This window comes from Marmota marmota, unplaced genomic scaffold (assembly GCF_001458135.2).
Source record: "Marmota marmota marmota unplaced genomic scaffold, marMar, whole genome shotgun sequence".
NCBI classification, from domain to species: Eukaryota; Metazoa; Chordata; class Mammalia; order Rodentia; family Sciuridae; genus Marmota; species Marmota marmota.
Window position 1 is genome coordinate 2412937 of NW_025999941.1, and position 25842 is coordinate 2438778.

Sequence of the window (25842 nt, forward strand, 5' to 3'; positions counted from 1 at the left end):
GCAAGGTCAAGGCCAAGCCTCAGTGACTAGCAGACCATTGTCTACAAAATTTGAAAAATAAAATTAAAATACCAAGAAAAGGATGTCCAGAGAATATGGCTCAGATGGGTCAAAGTGCCTAACTGGGTTCGAATCCCCAAGTACCCAAAAAAAAAAAAAAAAGTGGGGGGGCAGGCTTTCTCCAGGATCGCTGCTGGGCACCTCCCAGGGTGCAGGCAGGAAAGTCAGGTTGAGCTGTCCCTGTGAGGGCCCCTCACCAATGGGCATGCAGTAGTGGGGACAGTGAGTGCCCTGCCTCCTACTACCTGATGGACTGCCCTGTCCAGATATGAGGGCCCCATTCCAGGCAGCTCACCCCACAGAGTTTCCCAATATCCAGAGAGACCAGGGCCTTGTCCTAAGTCACACAGCATGGGAGTGGCGGGCCCAGAACTGGAACGTGGTTATGCCCTGCCCTGCCCTGCCCTGCCCTCCGAAAGGGTGGCCCACCTGCACCTTGTCAGGGCACCCCAAAGCATCACTGGCATTCCTGCTCTTGGGACTGGCAGGGACACCCACAGCTTATTCATCTCCATGGTCCCATTCATACTACTACTGGCCCAAGGCTCTGGGACAAGGCCTAGAACAAGGTTGGACCAGGGCCCAAAAGATCCTTCAACTCCTCTGACACGACATCATTATGACTTGAATCCAGACTCATAAGAACTCATTATGTTTAGGAGGGTGGACCAATGGTACAGAATAGAGGACACAGAGACTAATCCACAAAGCTACAACTATCTTATATTTGATAAAGGGGCTAAAAGCATGCAATGGAGGGAGGATAGCATCTTCAACAAATGGTGCTGGGAAAATTGGAAATCCATATGCAACAAAATGAAACTGAATCCCCTCCTCTCGCCATGCACAAAAGTTAACTCAAAGTGGATCAAGGAGCTAGATATCAAATCAGAGACTCTGCGTCTGATAGAAGAAAAAGTTGGCACCGATCTACATATTGTAGGGTCGGGCTCCAAATTCCTTAATAGGACACCCATAGCACAAAAGTTGATAACAAGAATCAACAAATGGGACTTACTTAAACTGAAAAGTTTTCTCTCAGCAAGAGAAACAATAAAAGAGGTAAATAGGGAGCCTACATCATGGGAACAAATATTTACTCCTCACACTTCAGATAGAGCCCTAATATCCAGAGTATACAAAGAACTCAAAAAATTAAACAATAAGAAAACAAACAACCCAATCAACAAATGGGCCAAAGACCTGAACAGACACTTCTCAGAGGAGGACATACAATCAATCAACAAGTACATGAAAAAATGCTCACCATCTCTAGCAGTCAGAGAAATGCAAATCAAAACCACCCTAAGATACCATCTCACTCCAGTAAGATTGGCAGCCATTATGAAGTCAAACAACAACAAGTGCTGACAAGGATGTGGGGAAAAGGGTACTCTTGTACATTGCTGGTGGGACTGCAAATTGGTGCAGCCAATTTGGAAAGCAGTATGGCGATTCCTGGGAAAGCTGGGAATGGAACTACCATTTGACCCAGGTATTGCCCTTCTCGGACTATTCCCTGAAGACCTTAAAAGAGCGTACTACAGGGATACTGCCACATCGATGTTCATAGCAGCACAATTCACAATAGCTAGACTGTGGAATCAACCCAGATGCCCTTCAATAGATGAATGGATAAAAAAAATGTGTCATTTATACACAATGGAGTATTACGCAGCACTAAAAAATGACAAAATCATGAAATTTGCAGGGAAATGGATGGCACTAGAGCAGATTGTGCTAAGTGAAGCTAGCCAATCCGTAAAAAACAAATGCCAAATGTCTTTTTTGATATAATGAGAGCAACTAAGAACAGAGCAGGGAGGAAGAGCAGGAGGAAAAGATTAACATTAAACAGAGACATGAGGTGGGAGGGAAAGGTAGAGAAAAGGGAAATTGCATGGAAATGGAAGGAGACCCCCATTGTTATACAAAATTACATATAAGAGGTTGTGAGGGGAATGGGGAAAAAAAACAAGAGAGAAATGAATTACAGTAGATGGGGTAGAGAGAGAAGATGGGAAGGGAGGGGGGACAGTAGAGGATAGGAAAGGTAGTAGAATACAACAGTTACTAATATGGCATTATGTAAAAATGTGGATGTGTAACTGATGTGTTCTGCAATCTGTATTTGGGATAAAAATGGGAGTTCATAACCCACCTGAATCTAATGTATGAAATATGATATGTCAAGGGCTTTGTAATGTTTTGAACAACCAATAAAAAATTTAAAAAAAGTAAAAGTTAGGAAAGGTAATAGAATACAACAGTTACTAATATGGCATTATGTAAAAAAGTGGATGTGTAACCGATCTGATTCTGCAATCTGTATAAGGGGTAAAAATGGGAGTTCATAACCCACTTGAATATAAAGTATGAAATATGATATGTCATGAGCTATGTAATGATTTGAACAACCAATAAAAAATAAATAAATAAATAAAAGTTACAGAAAAAAAAAATTTCCACCCACATTCTTCCAGGACTGCAAGGCATCTTATAAGAAATTAGGCTGTGGAAAATCTTTCTGTGGTTGAGCGTCCAAAGGCTCCATCATTTGTTCTTCATCTCTGAGTCTCCTTTTTGGCCTGACCCTTTCTCAGTGGTGGCACATTTGGGTATTTCAAAAAGGCTTAAGAAGGAAGACAATCAAATGGGTGTGGAGTGACCTACACAAGTCATCTATCTTAAGAAGGATGAGTCTGAGTCAGTGGATATTGCAGACAAAGGATATTCTTCTCCTTTGTTCCACCAGACGGAGGTTTTATTGCTCCCTGCCAGTCCACACTCCCAGAAACAACCTCCTTTTTTTTTTCTTTTTTAACACCTCAGGCCTTCTTTTTAATGGTTATGGTATAATTAGTAGAGCTAGAATCCTTTTATTTTATTATATTTGCTATGCTGGCCTCATCTACTGACATTGAGAAGAATACAATGGTCTGAATCATGTGCCTTGTGCCAAAGAACTGGGGTATAACCTTGTTCCAGAGGGGTGCTCTCCACTACTTCAAGACTACTGCATAGGGCTGGGGATGTGGCTCAAGCGGTATCGCGATCGCCTGGCATGTGTGCAGCCCGGGTTCGATTCTCAGCACCACAAACAAACAAAGATGTTGTGTCCGCCGAAAACTAAAAAAAAATGAATATTAAAATTCTCTCTCTAAAAAAATAAAAAGACTACTGAATATCCAGAATCTACACAATTAGGGAATGTCCTCCAAGGACAAATAAACTATAAAAAGGGATGAACTTTCCATGTGCAGGTTTCTTTTTTTCTACTTGGAATTGACTTCAATATCCCCAGCTTATTGGATATGAGATCCAGAGGCCAGGGATGCAGTTGATCATCTTCAATGTACAACACCCCACAAGAAAGAATCACTACAAAATGTTAACAGTGATAAGGATGAGAAATTCTGAGACAGAGTACAATTTAAAAGTTGTTACATAAAGACCCCCCCAAACAGTAACTCAAACAAGATAGAAATATGTTTGGTTTTTGTCTGAGGTGGAAAGGTAGCTCTGTCACAAAACCCAGATTCCTTCTATTTTCTTGTTCTGCATCCCACTACTCTATTACCCTTGTCAAGTGGTTGAAAGCTGCCTTTCCTGCTTTGCTTAACATTCATGTATTTGTTTACTCGGGCTGCCATCACAAAATGCAGTGGATGAAACAAGAGAATTTTATGTTCTCACAGCTGAAACCTAAGATTGAGGTGGCTGGTGGATTTGATTTCTCCTGAGGCCTCTCTCCTTGGCTTACAGAGAGCTGACTTCCTGTATTCTCACATGGCCTTTTCCCTGTGTGTACACACCTCTGGTGGCTCTTCCACTTCTCATAAGGACATAAGTCACAATGGATTAAAGCCCCACTCTCATGACCTCATTAAACCTTAATTATATCTTTAAGAGCCATGTCTTCAAATATAATCATATGGGGGGTTATGGCCTCAATATAAAAATATCTGACAAGACCACATTTTATCTGTAATACCATGTGAAAGGAGAAAGAGAATAATTAGAAGGAAAACAATTTCACTTTCAGGGATATTACCTTGAATTTGTATAGATGATTCCTTTCCACCTATCCTTGTCCCCAAACTTAGCTGCAATGCACAACCGAACTACAAAGAAGTCTGGGAATATATTTTTAGCTTGGTATCTGTACAAGGAAAGGGTTATGAATTTGAGGTGTCCCCCAAAAGCTTATGAGGGAGACAATGCAAGAATGTTCAGAGGCAAAGTGATGAGATTATGAGACATACTCCAATCTGTAGATTAATGCACTTGAATGGATTGGGGTGGAAACTATAGGCAGGTAGGTTTGGGTGAAGGAAGTAGGTCACTGGGGGCATGCCTTTGGGGGTTATATTTTGTCCTTGGTAAGTGGAGCTCTCTCTATTTCCTTGCTGCCATGTTCTGAGCTGCTTTTCTCTGCCATGTTCTTCTGCCATGATATTCTGCCTCATCTCAGGATCAGAGCTATAAAGTCGGCTGACCGTGGACTGTACCACTGAAACTGTGAGTCAAAATAAACTTCTCTTCCTCTAAATTGTTCTTGTCCGGGATACAGGTCCCAGCAATGCAAAGCAGACTAAAACAGAAAGCTTTTAAAGGAAGAGGGGTAATTATGGACTCTCGGAAATGATAGCTTGGTCTAAATTTTTTATTTAGCATTTTCCCTATACATTGCCTCTTGGATTTCCTCCAACTCTCCAGGCCCATGTGGTAGTGCTACTTGTTATTGCACAGGACCTAAGTACTACAGACACCATACCCATCTCTAGGTCTTTCATTACAGAAGAATCATAAAACTTCAGCCATAAGAAAATACTTTGTATTTTTGAGAACTGTTGTTTTGAGTCCAGGCAAACTTATTCCAACGTGAAATAACAAGTGTCTCTTGTTTTGTCCTTAAAATTTCAGAGAATAGTGAGAAAAGCTCTACACCAGAGAAGAGAAACTGCAAATGCTGATATCCTTTAAATTAACTTCCTTTTCTGCCAGTGAACCCTTGGAACTCCATCTTTTATGACTGGGATCGAGATGTGGTCCCTAAAAGCATAAACCTTGAAAAACCATCCCTGAATAAAAGATCACCTGTTAAGTATATTAATAACTGCTACATATAATATATATTTTAAAAATGACTATAATAGCAATACACTTTGTTTCAACATATATTAACTCAGTTAGTATATATTGACATTGAACAGTTATAATTTCCAGTCAGTTTATGCGGCTAATGGCTAAAACAAGGCCATCATCCAAGTCATTTGTGGAACTTCTCTAGCAGACCATATATATGTGAAATATCATTAAGCCTTAATGGGATTTATGGAACAATCACTGAGTTGGAAAAGGGCGACCTCTAACACTCTCCCTGAGCACGAAAGAAAGCCAGCTCACCGTTCTTCTTGTAGAACATAATTTCTCCTTTGAATTCTGTTTTTTCCTCCAGTGATTTTTCTATTTGAAGCATCAGCTGCTCATTGGTTTCAGCACCAAATAAGAACTTGCAGCTACAACTCTTCTGCATGACTTCAGTTCGGGCAAATCCAGCAAGCTCACAGAAGCCATCGGAACAGTAGACTATGGGGAAACCTTTAGCCACCTGGGCGTTGGCGAGGATAAAGTTGCTATCTGCAGAAAAGTAAGGAGAAGGTATTCAGCAACTTAAGAGTCTTCTTTAAATGACAATTCCAGCAACAAATTCCAAGCGCATGTGTTTAACTAATGGTGCATAAAATGCAGTCCTAACGTGCTGTGGTGATAAAGAGACACTCCAGAACAGAGAATGGCACCCAGCAGCAGACAAGAGGACTAAACTCTGACTTTGGCTTACAGTTCACAGGCCTGTATGAGGTGCTTACATCTAGCTGGCAGTAAGGGATGGTGCTTTTGAGGATGGCTTCTGGTTCATATCCTAACTGCCATGTGATGTACAGGTGAACTTGAGCCAGATACTCAAAACACTCTAAACCTGCTTCCTGATATCTTATTTTCCCAAAAGCAGATCCCAAAACTAGGATTTAAGTACAAGTAGTTTATTTAGGAGGCGATCAAGGAAGGAATACAGGAGGGAAATGAGATAGGGAAGGGAGGAAAGGTAATAGAGGATGAGTTGAAAGGGGGCTTAGTGCCATGGGTAACTGTGGCTCAACCATTCATGATCCTAGAAGTGACTGTGAAAAAACAGAACTCAAGATTTTCCCAGAGAGTAGAATATTGATACACCAACATTCACTTCTCGTTGGTTAAAGATCACTCCTGGGAGGTGGTCATTGTGTTGGTAATTCTGACCCACTCATACTCTAGAGATATCTTGAGTAGCCAGAGGCCAAAAGCCATTGATATTTAAGGAAATGATCTACACATGACCCCAAGATAAGTCAAGATGATTCTTGCAAGGCAGTGATAGGTATATTATAAGGATTATGAAATTATTTTATGTATGTGTTGTAGGGATTGTGTGGAGGGGAGCGGAGGGGGGTTGCAGGGGAGCAAACCCAGGGCCTTGCACATGCTAAGCATGTGGTCTACCACTGAGGTACATCCTCAGATCTACTGTAGGGATGAATGAGATTACTCATTTAAAGTGCCTAACAAAGTATCTGACACAAATACACAATAAAGATTATTGTTAAGAGTACTATTCACATTTACTATTATTATTATTATTATATTAACAAATAAGAATTTAGGGGTCAATCAAAACTAGTAGACTATTATTAAGTATTTAAAGACAACCCCTAAAGGAGAAACTGAAAGTCAATATTAAAAGAAAGGTTCTTGCAGGATGAATTTTGGGTGATTTACTTTGAAGGGTGGATATGATATTTATCCAGAAAAAGCACTGCATGTTGGAGGTAGACTTTAAAATGACGTATTTCTAAAACCTGTTAGTGGTTTTAGTTTTAGAATGAATTAGTTTTAGGGTGAATTAGATACTATTATCAAACCATTCATTCATTTCCACAAGGAACAAATGTTGAACACTGTCAATATACCAATAGTGTTACAGGTTGAGATTTCATTGATAATAAAATTAAAAGTACAAAGGACTATGGGATAAGTTGTTAAATGAAAAAAAGGTAAGATTTAATTAGTATGCTATATGAACTATCTGAAAAAATACATATACATAAATGTGTACATATATATCAAAGACATCTACCTAAACATGAATGTAATAACTGGTAAGTGTGGTTGTCTCTATACAATGAGCAACTATGGGAAGAGGTGGGATGAAGCCACATTTTTATGACATATCCTACTGTGTACTCTTTGAATTTTATGCCAGATGCTTTATATATTGCCTATTCAAAAACGAATATGTTTCAAAAAGGTTTACAGAGCAGACAACTTTTGGCACATGCCATGAGGAAGAAGGAGCTCCAGCCACTTCTCGATGGCCAGCAAGACAAGCACTGAACATCTCTATCCATGGGTTTCCTCATTTCCTTTAAAACTTCTGTTGTTCATTTCCAAACATAGTCCAGTACTCAGATTTGTTCCAACCAACCCCTAACCTCAGAGTTCCAATTGTGGTGATACCACCTGTATCCCACCTTGGCCCCACTGGCTTTTCCACCATTTTAGCCACTTTCTCCCTCTGAGATCCAGAGCTCAAGATGCATATTTGTAAACTAAATTGTATGCTGTTTTGAAGTTATGGGAGTGAATTAAATTATCCCAGATAAATAATTCTCTCACGTTTTGCAGGATCATTTATTGACTATATATTAAATGTTGGACTTTGTCCCAGGTGTGAATGCAAAAATGTTGATGTGATCCCTGACCTTAAAGATCACAGTTATGACCCTGTGGGAATTTCCAGCTTGGTCCTGTGGGGGGCACTCTCCTACTGGGGCTGTGGTCTCTCTCAGTCTCACCAACTACAAACAGCTTCAAATCACTCTAACCATAGTGTGTGTCTCTTCTTCCCTTATTTAAAAATGTGGTGGAGAGGTTACTTAGAAAATGTGAATGCATAGCATTGTCAAAGTCCTCACACATCCTGAAGGAATTCTTAATATGCTTTCACAAGCCATTTTCAATAGATCATCAACATGTTTACTTTCTATGATAATGTCAGGAGACATGGTTCTACCATATGGCAGGTCCTAGGGTGAAGGACAGGGGATGTTTAAAGAATAAAGCATGGTGTATAGCTGTAGGATACTATAATCTAATTAAAGAAATGCATGAATACAGAAAAACAATAAAACACACCATCTAAGTACCAATTCAGTGGTACAGAGATAATAATTACTATAAGAATTCAGAGATTAAACATCTCACAGACATTGACAATAGTTAGCTTGGAATAAGACAAAATAGGTGGAGACGACTTATCAAAAGTCCTGGACTGTTAGGAACAGTTGCTTGGATGTAGTGGGGTTTTTGGATGAAAAGAGAGAACAAAGACTGCATCTTGACCCCAAGTCTAGTTTTCTCATCACTTATATAGCTACAATAGCTTTCTTTTGTTATTATTTGTCTGATACATTTTTTTCACATCTTTCTATTTTCAGATCTCTTAGGTACCCATATTTCAGTTGTGTCTTATGTGTGGTCTCCATTTAAATTTTCTAAGGTAAAATGTGAAAGCATATCCTTCCACCTAAGATTAATAAAATTACTTTTATTATAGCCCCAGTACATTATCTTTAGCTATCTTAATTTTGTTCTCTCTTTACTATGTTTTTGTTATTTTGCCTTTCCCATTTTCAAAATTTGAGCTATATTTTAAAATGTACATTTTCAAACAATAAACACCTGTAGACCATTTATCCAGAGAAGACCTTTGTGTGTACCAGGTATACTTGTATGTCCTTTCCTCTCCAAAGAAGAAACTTAAACATTTGTGATAATTACTCCCATTTACATAGGTATTTTTTTACCCCTTATTTATTCTCATGCAATGTATTATCTTTTTTTCTGATATTTAAGGCATATAACATAGTATTTCTTTCTGTATGTTTCTTAGTGACATGCTTTTTGAATTAATTTCCTTAGCATTTTTATAATTGTTTGCAGACATAAGAGAAAAGGACAAGTCCTTTAAAGCTATAACAAGCTTCTGGGAAAAAAAAAAAAAAGATGATAAAGGATTCATCAAGTTTCCTGGTCTGTGTGTTTTAATTAAGGATTATAGTGTGTGTGAGGTAGCTAATTCTTCTTGCAAACATACTACAAAAACAAAGCAATAAATAAATAAATAAAGGCATGCACTTTGTCTATTCTGTTTATATTTAGCATTTGTCCTCAATATGTAATTGCATTTAAATTCCAAAGAGAATTGAGTGGCAGCCTGTGCTTTATAAAGCTTAGCGTACTAGCTACATGAATGGTCCTTCTGTTTGGGAAAGTGTAGCTCCTCTGCCCAGCTATCTACTTGGAAACATATGCTTTCCTGAATACAGCCCTGGAATTCCCAAAGAAGAAACATGACATTTACTTTAGAATTATGTAAAACAAAGCCACTGCCATAATGATTAGGCACTCATCATGGGCCTATCCCTATCCATACATATGCTAAGGGTATTTAACCTTTTAAAGAATCAATTATGCATATGTGATATGCATCTAAATGCCACACAGCTTTTCTCTGCTTGTTTCTAGGTCATCCTTTTTTTTTTTTTTGTATTTGCAGTTTGAAAGTGACAGCAAACAGAGAGATCTAAACACATTTACATATCAAGCAGTTGATTATTTCTCTAAATGCTTCCTTAGCCAAAAGCTTTCATGGATCTTCAGAGGGAATCTCTTTATGAGTAGAGACCCAGGTCATTCTGTCTGACCTCCTAATCTGAAGCACCACTTTCCCATTGAGAGATGCTTTGTTGACTTTCCAAGCACAAAAGGAATGGAGAGGTATAGAAGATACCACCACCAATAATAATAATAATAATAATAATAATAATAATAATAATAATAATAATGGTGGGGCTAGGCAAACTCTGATCTATTAACTGTAATCTTTGTACTTGCCTCATTAAAGATGAGAACATTGAAACCTGGAGAGCTTTAGTTTCCTATTGGAAATCCAAAATTAAGAATTTAAACACAGTCTACATCACATACTGTTTTACTCTATCATGTATTCCTTCTTTAAAGAAGTGGCTTGCCCTCTACTACCAAGAAAAATGGGCAAGTTGCTAAAAAATATTTTATATCTTTCTAGTCTCCAAAGTGCCCAAACTTACAGATTCTTCTTTATAGAGATCATTTATTAAGAGTTTAGTTATGGCATCTCTTAAAGCAGTCCAGATCTCTCAACAACCTCTGTCATTTCCTCGTTTCCTCCAGAAAGTCATATTTAAAAAATCTGACAGTAACTTCCTTGGTTCTGAAATATTTTGCATAGGTCCACTCCAGACTCTCATAAGAGGCATAGAAATGTAGTTGCTATTCAAACGAACTGGTCTCCAATCTCCTCAGAGGGTGTTGGGGTGTATCATAGTGCTTCTAAAATTTTCCCATTGAAGTATCCTTCCACTGGACAAAGCCAGTTAGTACATATTCCAAGGGATCTGGAGTCATCACCTTATGTCTGATTGATATTGTTTTGAAATCTCATATTTAATTTAACTATGCAACAGAATTTCGCATTCCACTCTTTAAAAATTCATTCTCATTTTAGTGTTTTTGATTTTTTTTTCTTGTGGGCTGGACAATTTTTAATTCAGGAAGATGTGTTATTTGTTATTTTTTTTTCTATGATTATGTGCATATTGTCGGTGATACCACAATATGACCTGGGCTTGAGGATCACAACTTTAGGTAGAACAGTCCGTGTTCAGAAGGCTAGGCAGATTCAAATCACTCTTTCAGCATCAAATATTTAAAGGCAACCATCTTCAGAACCCAGTCCAATACCGCTCCAAATGGCAGACCTCAGAGCCATTCAGAGCAATGGGGTTATTGATAGAGATTGACTTCACATCAAAGAAAAAACTTTGTGCCCTTGACTCTATGCCAATCATGCAGAAATTCAGACTTTGATGATCAAATCTTTATTTCTGAAGCATGCCTTCAATATTGATTCTTTTAAAAAAGCAAACCTTGTGTTGTGTTAGCAAGCACTCATATTAAAATATATACCATGCAGATAAGGCAAAAGGGCAACCCCAAGTCTACTAGCCCTTATTTTTCTGCAAAGAGTAAGAAACAAACGTGAACATTTAACTTTGTTTATGAGTTGATCTCATGCTTTAAGAATTACCTTTGCATATAAGTTCAATGAAGATAACATTTCTATCTCTTCTGATATTGAACATAGTCATCTTTGGAGACTACTTTATTCAGATGGATAGAATATTAATGCCTATGATTTTAAAATATTTAATTGATCTTTGCACTTTATATTGATTTTAGGGAGCTTAATTGTATCATTTCCAAGTATGATGGCATCTTTATTAGATTAATGATACTGGATACAAACTAGAGACCTCAACATGTTCTCAGCCAAAATTTAGAAAGCTATTTGGATTTGAGTACTTCTGTAATCTTATTTGGAAAAAAAAAATGAGAAAATTTTAGAGATTCTCATAGTCCTTGTGTTTTTTGTTTGTTTTTTGGGTTTTTTTAAAATTGTCATTTTATTTATTTATTTATTTATTTATTTATTTATTTAGTGGTGCTGAGGATCAAACCCAGTGCCTTGCGTGTGCTAGGCAAGCACTCTACTGCTGAGCCACAACTCCAGCCCCAGTCCTTGTGTCAAGCTTCAAATGTCACGTTGCTGGCTTTTATCCTTCATTCATAGATTGATTTTTAAAATACTGTGTAAATTAACACTCCAAATAGACAAAGATTAATTTTTAACAAAGCAAAACTCAAAGCTGAAACTCTAGGGCTGAAGTAGTAAGAAAGCAGTATGTTGTACATGTTTATAAGAATATCTTGCTCCCTTTAGTCCAATAAACAAATACACATACACATACACACCAGGAACAAGTGTCCTTCACAACCTGACCATTGAGATAATCCTGAGTCAGCAACATCAGTTTTAGCTGAAACTTCTTGGCAACTCAAAATTTAAGCCTCACCCCAGATCAACTGAATTAGAATCTAACATTAGAAAAAGCTCCAAGAACTTACTGACAATAAATCACTAAAGGAGAGGAACTAAGGATAACAAAAGGAAACTTAAGTTTGCCAGTGGGATGACACAGGTCTGTAATCCCAGTGACTTGGCAGGTTATGGCAAGAGGATCACAAGTTCAAGGCCAGTCTCAGCCATTTGGAAAGAACCTGTCTCAAAATAACAAATAAAAAGGACTGGGGACATAGCTCAGTGGTAGAGCACCCCTAGGTCCAATCTCGTGTGTGTGTGTGTGTGTGTGTGTGTGTGTGTGTGTCTCTTTCTCTCTCTCTCTCTCTCTCTCTCTGACACACACACACACACACACACACAAAGACTTGTCTATTTTCATTGTACACCCTTTTTTATACCATATGCATGTAATACCTATACAAAAATATCTTCTTAAAGTTTATTTAACCAGGGCTGGGGATGTGGCTCAAGCGGTAGCTCGCTCGCCTGGCATGTGTGCGGCCCAGGTTCGATCCTCAGCACCACATACAAAACAAAGATGTTGTGTCCGCCGAAAACTAAAAAATAAATATTAAAAAAATTCTCTCTCTCTCTCTCTCTCTCAAAAAAAAAAAAAAGTTTACTTAACCATTAATTTGAATGGCTAAGTAAAAATAACTTGATTAAGGCTGGGGTTGTGGCTCTGTGGTAGAGCACTTGATCGAACACTTGCCTAGCACAAGTGAGGCACTGGGTTTGATCCTCTGTACCACATTAAAAACAAAACAAAAAAAAACTTTTTTTGATTAAAAATAAACAGTAATCTTGATGAAGAAAAAAAGACTTTATACTGGGCATTGAAACCAGGACCTCACACATGTTAGGCAAGTGAGCTACCACTAAGCTACATCCCTAACCCTAAAATACTCTTTATTATAATTTAAAACTAGCAAAAATCATCAGTAAGTTTTGGAAATTCCATTTTCTTCATCTGAATGTTGAGTTGTACTAATTTCTGTCAGGCTTATTGTCAGGAAATGAGCTTCAACTTGAAAAAAAATGTTTTTTTCATGAAAACACAGTAAGATGACTCATAAAGAAAAATGAAGAAGAAAGTTCATAAAATCTTAAAGGTGATGACAAAATATATTGATGTTTTTTCCACAATTGATTATATACACACACACACACACACATACACATGGATAAAGATAATAAAGTGTTTTCAACTTTTCTCTGGTTCCAAGCACAATAACATTGCCTGGCATACAGGAGCTGTTCCACAAATATTTGTGAAACAAACAAATATGTGAAATAAATGTATAGCCTATTATTCTTCAAAGCACCCAAAACCAGAACATCCTATGCAGTTGATCTCAAGTCCTTCAGGCTGATGTGCTACTTTCAGGAAAATCTTTGTAAGTAGAAATAAAAAGTTTTATTTTCTATTCCAAAACAGATTGAACATAATCAGTAAGCTAACTAATGCTAAACAAAGGCCATTCTCCAGTATACAGCAGGAAGAAATGATAAGGCTTGGCTCCTTGGTCAAGAAAACAGTGTGGGTATGAATCAAGTATTTGGGATCATTATGGATTCTTCTGGGTCATTAAGGGGCTACTGTGGAATTTTCTAATCCAAGATCTTCATCTTGGCCACTTTCCTAGTGAGGGGAGGCTAACCTGTTCCAAATATTTTATAGAAAGAACTAGGTCTGGTGTAAATACCCCTGAATTTCTATGATTCATACATTTTTATATTTGTAATTCCTAGCCTTCTCTACCCCTCCTCCAAATCAAATAGGAATCATAGGTGCGTTTCTCCTGCTTTTGCAAAGAGCAGAGGAAGACAAAGCTTCAGCTTGGTCATAGTTGTCCCCTTCTCAACTCACACAATAAACTGGATGATATAAAACGCTAACTCCCTCAACCCAGAGGGAAGGGAAGGTAGAGAATTAGGAGGCAAGTGGCAGGGCGTGGATCTTCTGGGACAGTAGTCATTTAATGTAATTTTATTCTCTCACATAAAGTATAAATGACCAACCATGTAGCTAATTGTAGCTAATACCTTCATAAAATGTAGCTAATACCTTCATAAAACTTTTCTGCAGAGTTGCTTAAAAAACCAGTACTAACTTTGACCTATTGAAAGACAGACTAAATGGAATATAGCAAATGAAAACAGCCATATACTCTGAATACACAATTTCCCCAAATATCTAATTTAACCTGTTCCTCCTGTAGCACAATCTAGACGTTGCTTACAATTAGGTTTAATCCAATGAGTATTTCCTTTTGATTTTACGTAGGCTGGAATGGGCTTCTTCTTTAAACACAGGAAGACTTACAGTACAAAAAGGGATTAATTCAGCCATGTTTTAGGGTTTACTTCAAGGCCTGTTAAATTTAAAATTTGAAAGACCACATATATGAATTAGTAAATTCAAATCACCAAAGTGGACTGAGCTTTCTTGCTCTGTTGAAGCTTTGTTTATGGACTGCAGAAGCTAATGAGATTCAAATGTTCTTCATAATTTGGTAGCATTTTCCAGAACCTCATCTGCCCACTGCGCGGTCTTCTCTGCTTCACAGTACTTATGTTAGATTAGACAGGGAAGATAAGCAGCTTTACAAGAGATAATTGTAAGTTAATTGTAGCAGGAAACATAAGTCTAAACTAATTTGATAGTTACAGATATTCCATGGCTGTAATATCAATATTTTTATTCTACTGTCTTTAGAATAATGCAGGGCGTTTGGGCAAAACTTTTAATAAAGGTGACAACTGCTAAGGGCACAGGGTCTGGGAATTTGTAAAAGGTGAAGGGAAGAAGACAGTCATTAAGAAACATACCAAGAAAGGTGAGTGCTGACTGTGCGTTATGAAATGGAGAGCAGCAGGAAGGAGGCAGCCAGACAAATGAGACAGACTGAGAAACAGCAGATAATAGCTGCTGGTTGTTAAATGATATGCCAGGCTCTCAGGCCTGCATTTTGTATTTTGAATTTCTGGACCTCATACCAACATCTTAAGGTCAGCATCACTATCGATGAAGGCTCAGAAAGGTTGAGTAGCCTAACGATGCTGAACATCAAGTGTATCTCTCTCTCTTTTTAAAAATATGTTTTTAGTTATTGATGGACGTTCATTTAATCTATTTATTTGTATGTGGTGCTGAGAATTGAACCCAGGGCCTCACACATGCCAGGCAAGAGCTCTGCCACTGAGCCACAACCCCAGCCCACATTGAGTGTATCTTTAGAGCTACCATATACCCAAGTGAAGCAAATGACAACTGGATATGAATTACAGCTGATCCGAGTAGGAGCTCCTTGCACCAAGCCCACTGTTTCTCCAAGTATGGCCCTCGTCCTCCTGGTCCACCTCGTCCAAAGGAACCTCCTGGGTTGCTTATCCCATTCGCAGCTTCCCAGACCTCGCCTCACGTCTACTAAATTAGAACCTCCAAGACATACGTCCTGGAGACCTTCATTTTAAGCAAGAGAATTTAGGTGATCCATATCACACACAAAAATTCAGACCTTCTGCCCTAGTGGAAGGAGTCGCAGACGGTATTCATATTCCTCAGCCCCAACTGGAGAGGTGATACCACCCCTGTAGATAAGTATGTGTGAGATTTCTAAACTTTGGTTGAATTTCTTTCTGTATAATAAAACCTCTGACTTTACGGTTTTCTTTCATTCTTAGAGATTTTCAAAAATTAGCTCAGTTCATAGAACTAAAGAAGCTCAGTGTTCATGAGGATCATAAAGGCTGATATGTAATCTCAGACCCAATCTGTAATCCTTGAATCCCTCTCTACAGTATTATCGTTGTGTGATTGTCCAGTCTCTGCACAGACCCTCGTGCTGGGAACTTTTCTCTTTCATGAGTCAGTAATGTCAACGCTGTGACTGTGAAGGGTGCTTACCTAACCTACATGTGGATTTAGTACCTGCTCTTGGTCTTATTACCTAGAATAATCTCTATAAAGAAAACTGTCTACCACTTTCCTGTTTAGATTCTTTAAAGGTTTTCCACTGCATTTAGAATGAGATCCAAACTCCCTCCATCATGCTCTGTAATATCCTAAAATTTTTTCTTACTCCTCACCTGGTATCTTAACCTGAGAATGTTCTTCCCAGCTCCATCCAGTCTCCATACTTGTGCCCACATAGTTCCTTTTCTCTGATTTTCATACTTCGGGCCTCAAATTTAATGTCCACTGCTTAGATAGTCCTTTCCTAATTATCTCATCAAAGTGGTATCTCCTCCCATTATTCTCTAACATTATAGCCTGTTTTTATATACCTTGAATATTAAAATTCTTAATGATATTTCAATATTTTAGTTATATATGATTTTTTTAGCCTTTCATACCTAAGCCCACATAATATGAAACTATAAATACATAATTGGGTAATCTATATAGAAACAGTCCCCCTTGTTGTATATCTTATCATCAAACACATTATGTGTGTACAGGTACATCTTTTTCCTAAATGCACATTATCTGAGGCACACATGTTTTTCCTAAAGGAGTGTGTCTGTACACCTGAGTAATGTTGGTGTCGTGGAAGCAATCTAACTTGCAACATGGAAGACTATCTTCTCATGAGAAAGTTCATTTCTGTTGATGATGAGATTTTATGTTGAGTACCTTTTAGACCAAAGTAATGAGGAGCCTTAAATATGAAACATAGTCCATCTGGTGGATATTTTCTGTTTTGGAAAAATGGTGATCCACATTAGAAATTCTTAGAATAGGATTCCAGTTCAACAAATAATGAGCTGTACAATCAGGCTCAAGTCACCTTCTCTCTCTGGGTCTTACTTATCTCATGTCTAAAGAGAGGGAGTTGAATCACATGATTTCCAAGATCTTTTCCATCTCAGACCTGCTAGGACTCAATAAATTATGGACACCGAGGTATGTGTCAACAGTGACTATAATCTGACAACTGTAATCAATGATATAAAAAATATTGCAAACAATTTTAATCTTATGAATAAAAGAAAAGGAAGGGAGAAAATAGGAAAGAAAGCAGATATGTAAAAAGGGAGGCAGGTAGGTAGGAAAGAAGGAAGGAGGGAAGGAGTGGAGAAAGGTAAATTACAGACAGACAAAAACAAACAGCAGCTTGAATATTAGAATCCAGCAGAAGAAATATCTTAAAACAGCATGGAATGTGTCAAATTTCTTTCACTGTGTGAGTAAAGGGTTTCTATGACATCCTCTAGTATGTAGTTTGGGCCACAGACAGATGTTGACCCTTTTAAGCTATGAGATGTTGGCAAACTATGTACCTTTTCTGAACTTTAGTATCCTCATCCTATAAAATAGGGGGTGGTTATTCTTGCACATAAAATAACCTAAAGGCAATGCTCAATAAATCGTAACTTTATTTTTTTTTCCAAATTGTTGTTTCAGTAATTTTCTCTCTGGGAGTAGACATTCAGATCAGTCAAAAAGTATACAAAGGTTTTTGAATTAGGAACCATTTGCACTGAAATCTAATTCTACAGACATATTTATTATTCACTCAGCAAATATTTATCAAACATGTATGTGCCAGGCATTGTGTCAAGTGCTGTGAAAGTGAAGAAAGAAAAATCATATGGTGACACGCTCTGAAAGCAATGTAGAGCAAGAAGAATTAGGAATGATTCCTGTAGATTTCTAAATTACTATAACAAAAGAGTGTAATCAGGAAAATCTTTTCTGATAAACTAACACTTGAGGGGAGAGCCCAGGGAAGCGATGGGGTGACCCCTGTAGACAGAAAGGAAGGATTCTCAGGCAGAGAGGAGATCAAGTACAAAGGCACTGAAGTGGAAGCACATGTGACATGTTTGTGAAATAGCCAGGAAAGGAGTGTGACTGGAACCCAGTGGTCAAAGGGAACTCCAGTGGAGGTGAGGTCACAGAGTTCATGTGGGAGACACCTCTAGATCATTCAAAAATAGGAAGTCTTGAAAAGGTCTCTGAGTGTTCCTTGTTGTGTAATGGGGAGTCCTGGAGTGTTCTGAGTCAAGGAGTGACAGCTCTGCTTCTAGCATGAAAGGGCCACTCCAGCTGTTTTGTTGAGAATAAACTCTAGAAGAACCAGCCTGGGATGCCCAGTTAGAAGTTATCATAATAGTTCATTATTAAAAATGTGGTAATGTTGGACTAGGGTGGCAGCAGTGAATGTGGTGAAAAGTGGTAGGTATGAGACATTTTAAGAAGAAAAGTGGAAGAGATTTGCGTATGGCTTTGACTGCAGTGGGAGAGATTAAAAGAAATGTAAGGATGATGTCTGTTTTTACCTTAAATGCTAGAGGGGTAGAGGTACATTTATGAAATTTTAAAAAATAAGCCTTCAAGTTTGGGAGATTTCAAGAGTTTGGTCTTGGATATGTTGTTAAAGTAACTTGTTAAGTATCCAAGAGGAGAGTTAAAGTAGGCAGCTGAATAAGTGAGTCTGAAGTTTAACGGTGAGAGTTAAGCTCACAAGATAGATTTAGAGTTAGCAGGGGTTAAATATGGAATGAGTACAAACAAAACAAAGATGAAGTTGGAATACTGACTCCAAGGGACTCCAGTGGTTATAGGTTGGAAAACTGAGGAGAAGCCATCAAATGAGACTGAGAAAGAATGGCAGAGGAAGTAGAAGAGAATCAAGAAGGAGATTATGAAACCAAATTTTACAGGTCAATACTAAGTGCTTAAATATGGTTTGCCTTATAGATTTTGAATAAATCAATAGAATCTTGCTTTGAGTCCAGAGACTGGAGAAGGCTTTCCCGAAGACAGTGTGCATGATCTAGTTGAAAGAATGACCCTATAGGTACCGGCTCAGCTGCCCTCCTTTGCTCAAGTATGCATGCGCATGGGAGATGAGAAATCAGATGAGATACTACACAAATCAATAAGTCTTCCCAACAAAAAGTTTAGTTACTTGGAGTTCATATGAATTTATTTTTATTATAAATTCACACTTTAATTTCCAACCAATATAAAGAATTAGGAAAGTAGATAGATAGATAGATAGATAGATAGATAGACAGATAGGTCTCTCACTCCCACCATTCTACTTTCCTCTGTTAATAATAATAATAATAATAATAATAATAATAATAATAATATGTCTTTTAAACACTTTCCAACCTATATTTTAGATCATTGTAATACAAAGTAGCTACAGTTGTGAAAACTAACTTTCTTTTTGCTATTATGTGACCAGGTTCTGTCCAGGGAGCCATGGGGTAAGTCAGTTTGCATATATCTCGTGAGGTCTTTTCATTTCTACTAACAGGTATGAGAAGATAAATGCTCTTACCATCCAGGACACAGTGCCCTTCTACCTTTTCTGACCACTCATCACTGCCTTGGAGTATTGTGGTATCCAGATCTGTGGCTATCATCTTGTGACCTTGAGGGGACATGCCTGGATGTGGCAGGTCTAACGGATGGGAAAATGCCTGGATTTTTTTATTACACAGAATAGCAAAGCAAACCAAAAAGAGAAGGGATGTTAAGATATATGATGTTAAGATTATTATCACTGAAATTCATCCTTGGATTCCCCTATGTAATTTACATATATTCTATAATTTTATAATGAGAAATTTAGCAATTAGGCTTGTAGTACATTAAGAAATAAAAATCTCCAGAATTTAGGGCTTGTTTGGAGGAGTCCATTTAAAAAAGCATGGAGATATTATTTCTTAGATTTTTCAAGAGATCTTAGAAGTCTCCTGTTTCTGCCCCTCAGGGTCACCCCCTTTCTACTGGATTATGCCTATCTGCCATCTTACTGTAAATTATCATAGTAACAAGAAGCTCACTGTGTTTAAGGAAGATTATGAGTTCTGAGCATCTTTCACCATTAGACAGAATTATTTTTATGGTTTAGAGTTTAGACATGAGGTATCCCCCTAAAGTTCATGTGTTAAACAATGAAAAAATTTTCTTATTTGAAATGATTGGGTTATGAGAGCTTTAATGTAATCAGTGGATTAATCCACCAATCTGGATTACCTGGGTGGTAACTGTAGGCAGGTAGGGTGTGGCTAGAGGAGGTATGTCACTGGGGACATGACTAAGGGGTACATTTTTATCCCTGATGAGCAGAGCTCTCTGTTTCCTGTTTGTCATGTTCTGAGCTGTTTTTCTCTACCATGCCCTTCTGCTTTGATATTCTGCCTCATCTTGGGCCCAGAGCAATGGAGTTGATTGACCATGGACTGAGACCTCTGAAACCATAAGACAAAGTAAACTCCACCTCTGCATTGTTCTTGTCAGTTCTTTTGGACACAAAGGAAAAAAAAAACTGACTACAACAATTAAGCTCATGTAGAAACTAAATATTTTCCATCGTAATGTTCATCCACGGGCCATGCTTCTGCTTTCTGAACAGACCTAGAACATGACAGCTCTCTCCTCTATGTGCCAATGCTGCACATATATTAAATGGTGCAATTTCCCCCTCTCTCTAGACTGAGAAAATAGCAGACTACACAATGACAACACAAACTGAAAAGAAAGGGATCAAACATGAAGTAGAGATCATGACAAGTCTTTGTTTTGGCAGATACTTGTACCCCTTTCTGAAAATTTCTTATTTGTATAGAATAATAACTCTCTTTTGTGATTTAATAACCATGTGCTGAACACATACATCTTGCTTTCCAATTCTAGACAAATAACAGTTCCAGGAGAGACTTAACAAGGGCAAGGGAACCAATTACCTAACTTCCCTGTCTCTAATATTGTAGTCCTGTGTAAAACAGAGGGGAAAAAAATAAAAAAACAGAGAGTGGGATGATGCTGTTTCTTAGCATGTTTACATCCATAAAATATATTTCTGGGGTTTTTCTCTTGATGAACTTTGGCTGGAAATTATAGAACTTGATTAAGTTGTTAAGGTCATTTGATATCAGCAGGTCTAGCAGTAGTGGGAGGACACTATCTTAGTCTTTTTGTTTTTTTTCCTTTGGTTCTGGGGGTTGGAGTCCATATATGTAATCAATGCAGTAAATTGATAGAAGTAAAAATATGTGGAGCCATTTATGAGCTATTTAAAAATCCACATATTGTCAGGAGGTCTGGGACTATGCCATTAAACTGTTTGTTGCCTTCCTCCCACCGAGTTCTCTGTCTGGGCACATTAAACTATCATTTATTCACTGACTTTTATTTTTTAAGTATCTCTAACTGTAAAATCCTATTGGGATGTTTTATCAAATGAATGTGCAGTATATATTTTCCAAGTGAGCATAATAAAATCTGTGCCTACTCAGGTTCTTGGTTTCCATATTGACTGTTTTCCTAAAATTAATTATTAAAAAAATCAACTCATTTATGGCTGGGGATATGGCTCAGTTGTAAAATACTTGCCTGGCATGTATGAAGCCCTGGGTCCCATGCCCAGCAAAAAAATAATGATGATGATGATGATGATGATGATGATGATAATGGTAACTCATTACAACTTGCATAACTTTTGCCCAGCATGTTAGATTACCATAGCTCTGTAAATCTGAAATACTTGAGATGGTATAAGGGCATTAAAACGATTAGCATTTAATTGTGTGTTTAAGAAAAATCCATTTATTTGAAAATGTTTATCTTTTCCGGGTAAAATGGGCTTTCACCTATGATGGTTACCACACTTTCATTCTCAAATATTCATACATAAAAATTAAAGAGGGTAATGTGGGCAACATCTAGAAATTTATCATTCATATTTAGCAAATATTAACATTTTTTCATATTTGTTCCTAATATGATGATATTAAGATGCCATTGACATCACTCTCCCAGTGTAGGCCTCTCTCATCTCTCCCTAGATGCATATGTGTGCTCCAGAGACATATCAAACACAGGAGTGAGGCTTCATCCCACTCACCTTTATTTTTATATTTTCATCATATTTATTGTATGTATAAATGTTCTGTGTTTGCAAATTTTCCATAAATTGTGTAATTCTTTATGCATCATTCTAATGTATGCTCCCCTCTGCCAGTAAATTTTGTTTTTTTTTTCAGTTCTCATTGATAATTATATATTCACTTGTTTCATTTTAACTACTTAACTATAGATACAAAACACTTTATGCATTCTTCTATGAATGAATAGTTTTCTCCCTCTCTCCCTCCTTCCCTTCCTTTCTCAATGCAATAATAAACAAAGCAACAGAGCCATGAAGCATGAGTGCCAGCATTTCTTAAAGTTCACTGTAAGCTTTATACCTATAAAAATGTATATTTTGTGAAATATTTGTCCAGTAATTGATAGTCACTTTCATTTTCCTAGGATTATTTTACGAATGATGCTGGTGATTCTTCTGCTACAAACTTTCTACTGATAAAATATCCTTTCCTGACTGCTGTGTCCTGAAATTGGCACCTATTCAGTGTGCTGACAGTAACAATAATATCAAATCAAAGCTGTTTTCAACAACATTACAAGTTAGTGTCAGACAGAGATGGCAGCCACTTAAGATACCAGCTTGGTTTTCATAAAGGAAAGGGATATCAAGGCATGAGCTATGAGGATATGAGATAAACAGTTTTCAAAATTAAAACATCAGAAAACTGCCAAGGCAATATTGATAGGGAAACTATTTAAGTTGGACCATAGAAAACTGTCGTTTATAGGTCAGATATCAGCAACATATCCAAATTGGATGTTCTTCATGCTTTCTGGATTTGGCATCAGATAGAATGGTTTTCTCTGCAGTAGTCAAGGACTATCTTCTGAAACACGTGTGGCCTGCCTCTCAAATGCTTCATACAATTCTCTCTCACACACACTTTATCCAGGGCTGCCATCCAGGGTTGAGGATTTGTGCATCACACATGGGACCCCAGGCAAAGGGGTGATAAGAAGCTGATGACTAACCTTATACCCTATACAAAGAGGAGTCTTTTTCTAATTGATCTACCCAATGTATGTCCTTCTTCTAAGTTTCACAACCAGCACCCTACAGGCAACTTTAGATCTTTTCTAAATTCCACAGCAACCTGGACAACTGAGACATAAGATGAATTGGATAGAGAAATTGAGGCCCAGACCTTTGTAATGCATGCACATGGTAACTGAAACTGCTGTTACACTGGACCTTTGGTTTTTTTCATAACTCAAATCTTTCTATATCAAATACCCCTTTGATGAGCCGTTGACAGATTTTCAGCTACAGATTCTGAGTGAAGGATATAGTTAGGGAAATGAAACCAGGAGAAAGATTATCTTCTTGGCAACCAAATAGGGATGACATATTCAAGTTACATTAGAGCATTTGCAATCTATTGATTGAAGTAAATAAACCTGTAAGGTGTGTTCTGTTTGCTGATCATGCAGGTGCCTTCCATTTGACCATGTATTTTTCTTTAAAAAAACAAAACAAAACACTATAGTCCTAATTCCTCTCTGGTATTCTCTTGCTAAAAATAAATTCCAACTCAGATACAGCAGCAATCATCTCCACTGTATAGTTCAAAGGTTTTAAAAGCAGTTCAGCATAAGCACCTCTGACTGGGGCTGGGTGTCATGTACTCTCTTTTGGTGTCATGTCTCAACTCGTTGCAATTAATTTGATGTATTGATTTAATATTTCAAGCAGAGATGTATTTACCTGCAAGGGCACTGTGGGAGATGTTTCTGGGAAAAAGGAATATTTGCGAATGAAGATGAGATCCTTTGATGAAAAGAAAACTGAAAGTGGGTAGCAATCATAGAATCAGTCCCCACACAATCATTACTTCAAGGCTCAGTGCCCCAAATCAGAGTTAATAATGAATCAGCATTGCATTGTTGGAGACTTCCATTCTGTAAAAGAACACCATGTGGTAGAAAGGAAGCCAAGCACAGATATGCTCTTGTAGGCTGGTCCATTAAGAAAGGGTTATTTAAACTAGAGCCAAATTACAAAGACCCATTTCGACACTGTACATTAAAGCTACCAGCAGCTCTGGTAAAAAGAAAAATTGCCATTTCTTTTTTCTAATATGTAAATTGTAAACTTCCTTTTACTTTACAAATTATCTGTCTTGATCATACAAGTAATAAATTACTAATTGAAGCATAAAATGCAAAAAAATGATAATTATATAAAGGCAACTAAATTTTTTTCACCTTTATTATTTATTCAAAAGAAAATTACAGATTATCTAAAGCATCATTGTTTTAGATAGTTGCGATTAAAGTTTACAGGAAAAATATACATATAGTATCCTTGGTTATGTGGTACCCAAACTGTGTCTTTTTTTGCTTTAAAAAAATTTTTTTAAGTTTGAAATATATTATGTATACCAGGGAGAGTACACTGGTGATTAAAACACAATCCCTGTCCCCAAATTTGTGTGGCTTAATGAGGAATATGCACAGGGAGAAAAATGTCATAAATTTTGAACTGTGTTATCATAGAGGTATATATGAGTATTTTATATTGATATTACCATATTTTAAAAATGCATATTCTTCATTTTCAGTTAATACAAGTTTGTCCATGATCACAGGTACACATTTTTCACATATGTTACTTACAGCAAAATAGTCTAAGTTTGGGCCTGGTATAGTTTGTTAACCATTTTCTTATACTTATTTGTTCAGGTTATTCTAAAAACTTTTCACATTATGCCTATTATAATGATGAACATCTTTTACAATTGATTTATTTATTTACTTATTGGTACCAGGGATGTATAACCCAGGAGTGTATAACCTCTGAGCAATATCCATAGCCCTTTTTTCTATATTTTTATTGAGAGACAGGGTCTTGCTAAGTTGCTTAGGGCCTCACTAAGTTGCTGAGGCTGGCTTTGAACTCAAGTGATGGTCCTGCCTCAGCCTCTTGAGGCTGGTATTATAGTCATGCACCACTGCACCTGGCTTTCACATTTGTTTTAAAGCAAATTCCTAGGAGATAAAAGTTTTGGTTCAGAGGGTAAGAACATTTCTAAAGCTCTAGGCACATATTGCAAAATTGCTTTCTCAAGTACAAAAGCATTGTGCCAAATTACATGCCCCCTAGGAGTTGAGACTTTTGGAAGAGGCACAAATGCACATATAAATTTTCATATTGCACTTGATTTTTGCAAAGTTTGTAGTGTTCTAAGTGCAAATAATCTCTTCATTCTTGAGTAGAAGTAAATACATGTTTCCATTACATAAAGGTACAGCAATGGTTGTTGGCCTTCTCTTAATATAAAAGTCAGGCATTTCAAATTAAAAAAAAATGTAAGGCAAAAGAAGGCACAGATTTTAGGTATCATGTAACCAAGGAGAGGTTATGCATGTTTTCCTGTGACTTTTGTTAAAAACTGTCTAAAACTACAATGTTTCAAGACAGTACACGAGCAGGCCTCTCTTTCCACTCATTGAATATGGCTATTAAGCTCCCTAATTCTGAGTAACGTGAAATGGTCCACTGCTTATTTAGACTTTATTAAACATCTATGTTTATGCTCAGCAACTGTGAAATTAAGATAAACACAAAGCACACATAAAAATTAGTCACATCCTTAGAAATCAAGTCATCTCTCCAACTTTTATACAAGCTGGAAATAAATTAATTAAAGCCTTCAAATGATGGAAACACATTCTTTCTGATTGACATCTCCAACAATTTTTGTAAGATATGAATCGGTAATAATATTAGTTACTTCCTCAACTACTGTCCTACTTTTAAATAACTGACAACAGACACAATCAGATAATAGATGATATTGGGGAAAAGAATCCATTGTCCAAC

At 37.2% G+C, this 25842-nt stretch overlaps 1 protein-coding gene across 1 annotated transcript in view; it reads right to left on the reverse strand.

The window, feature by feature from the left end:
• Positions 1 to 25842, reverse strand: part of Kcnh8 (potassium voltage-gated channel subfamily H member 8) — a 364802-nt gene that overhangs the window by 244057 nt on the left and 94903 nt on the right. The window contains exon 2 of the mRNA XM_015494542.2: positions 5470 to 5703. Coding sequence (XP_015350028.1) covers positions 5470 to 5703 — 234 coding nt within the window. The remainder of the gene's footprint in view (positions 1 to 5469; positions 5704 to 25842) is intronic.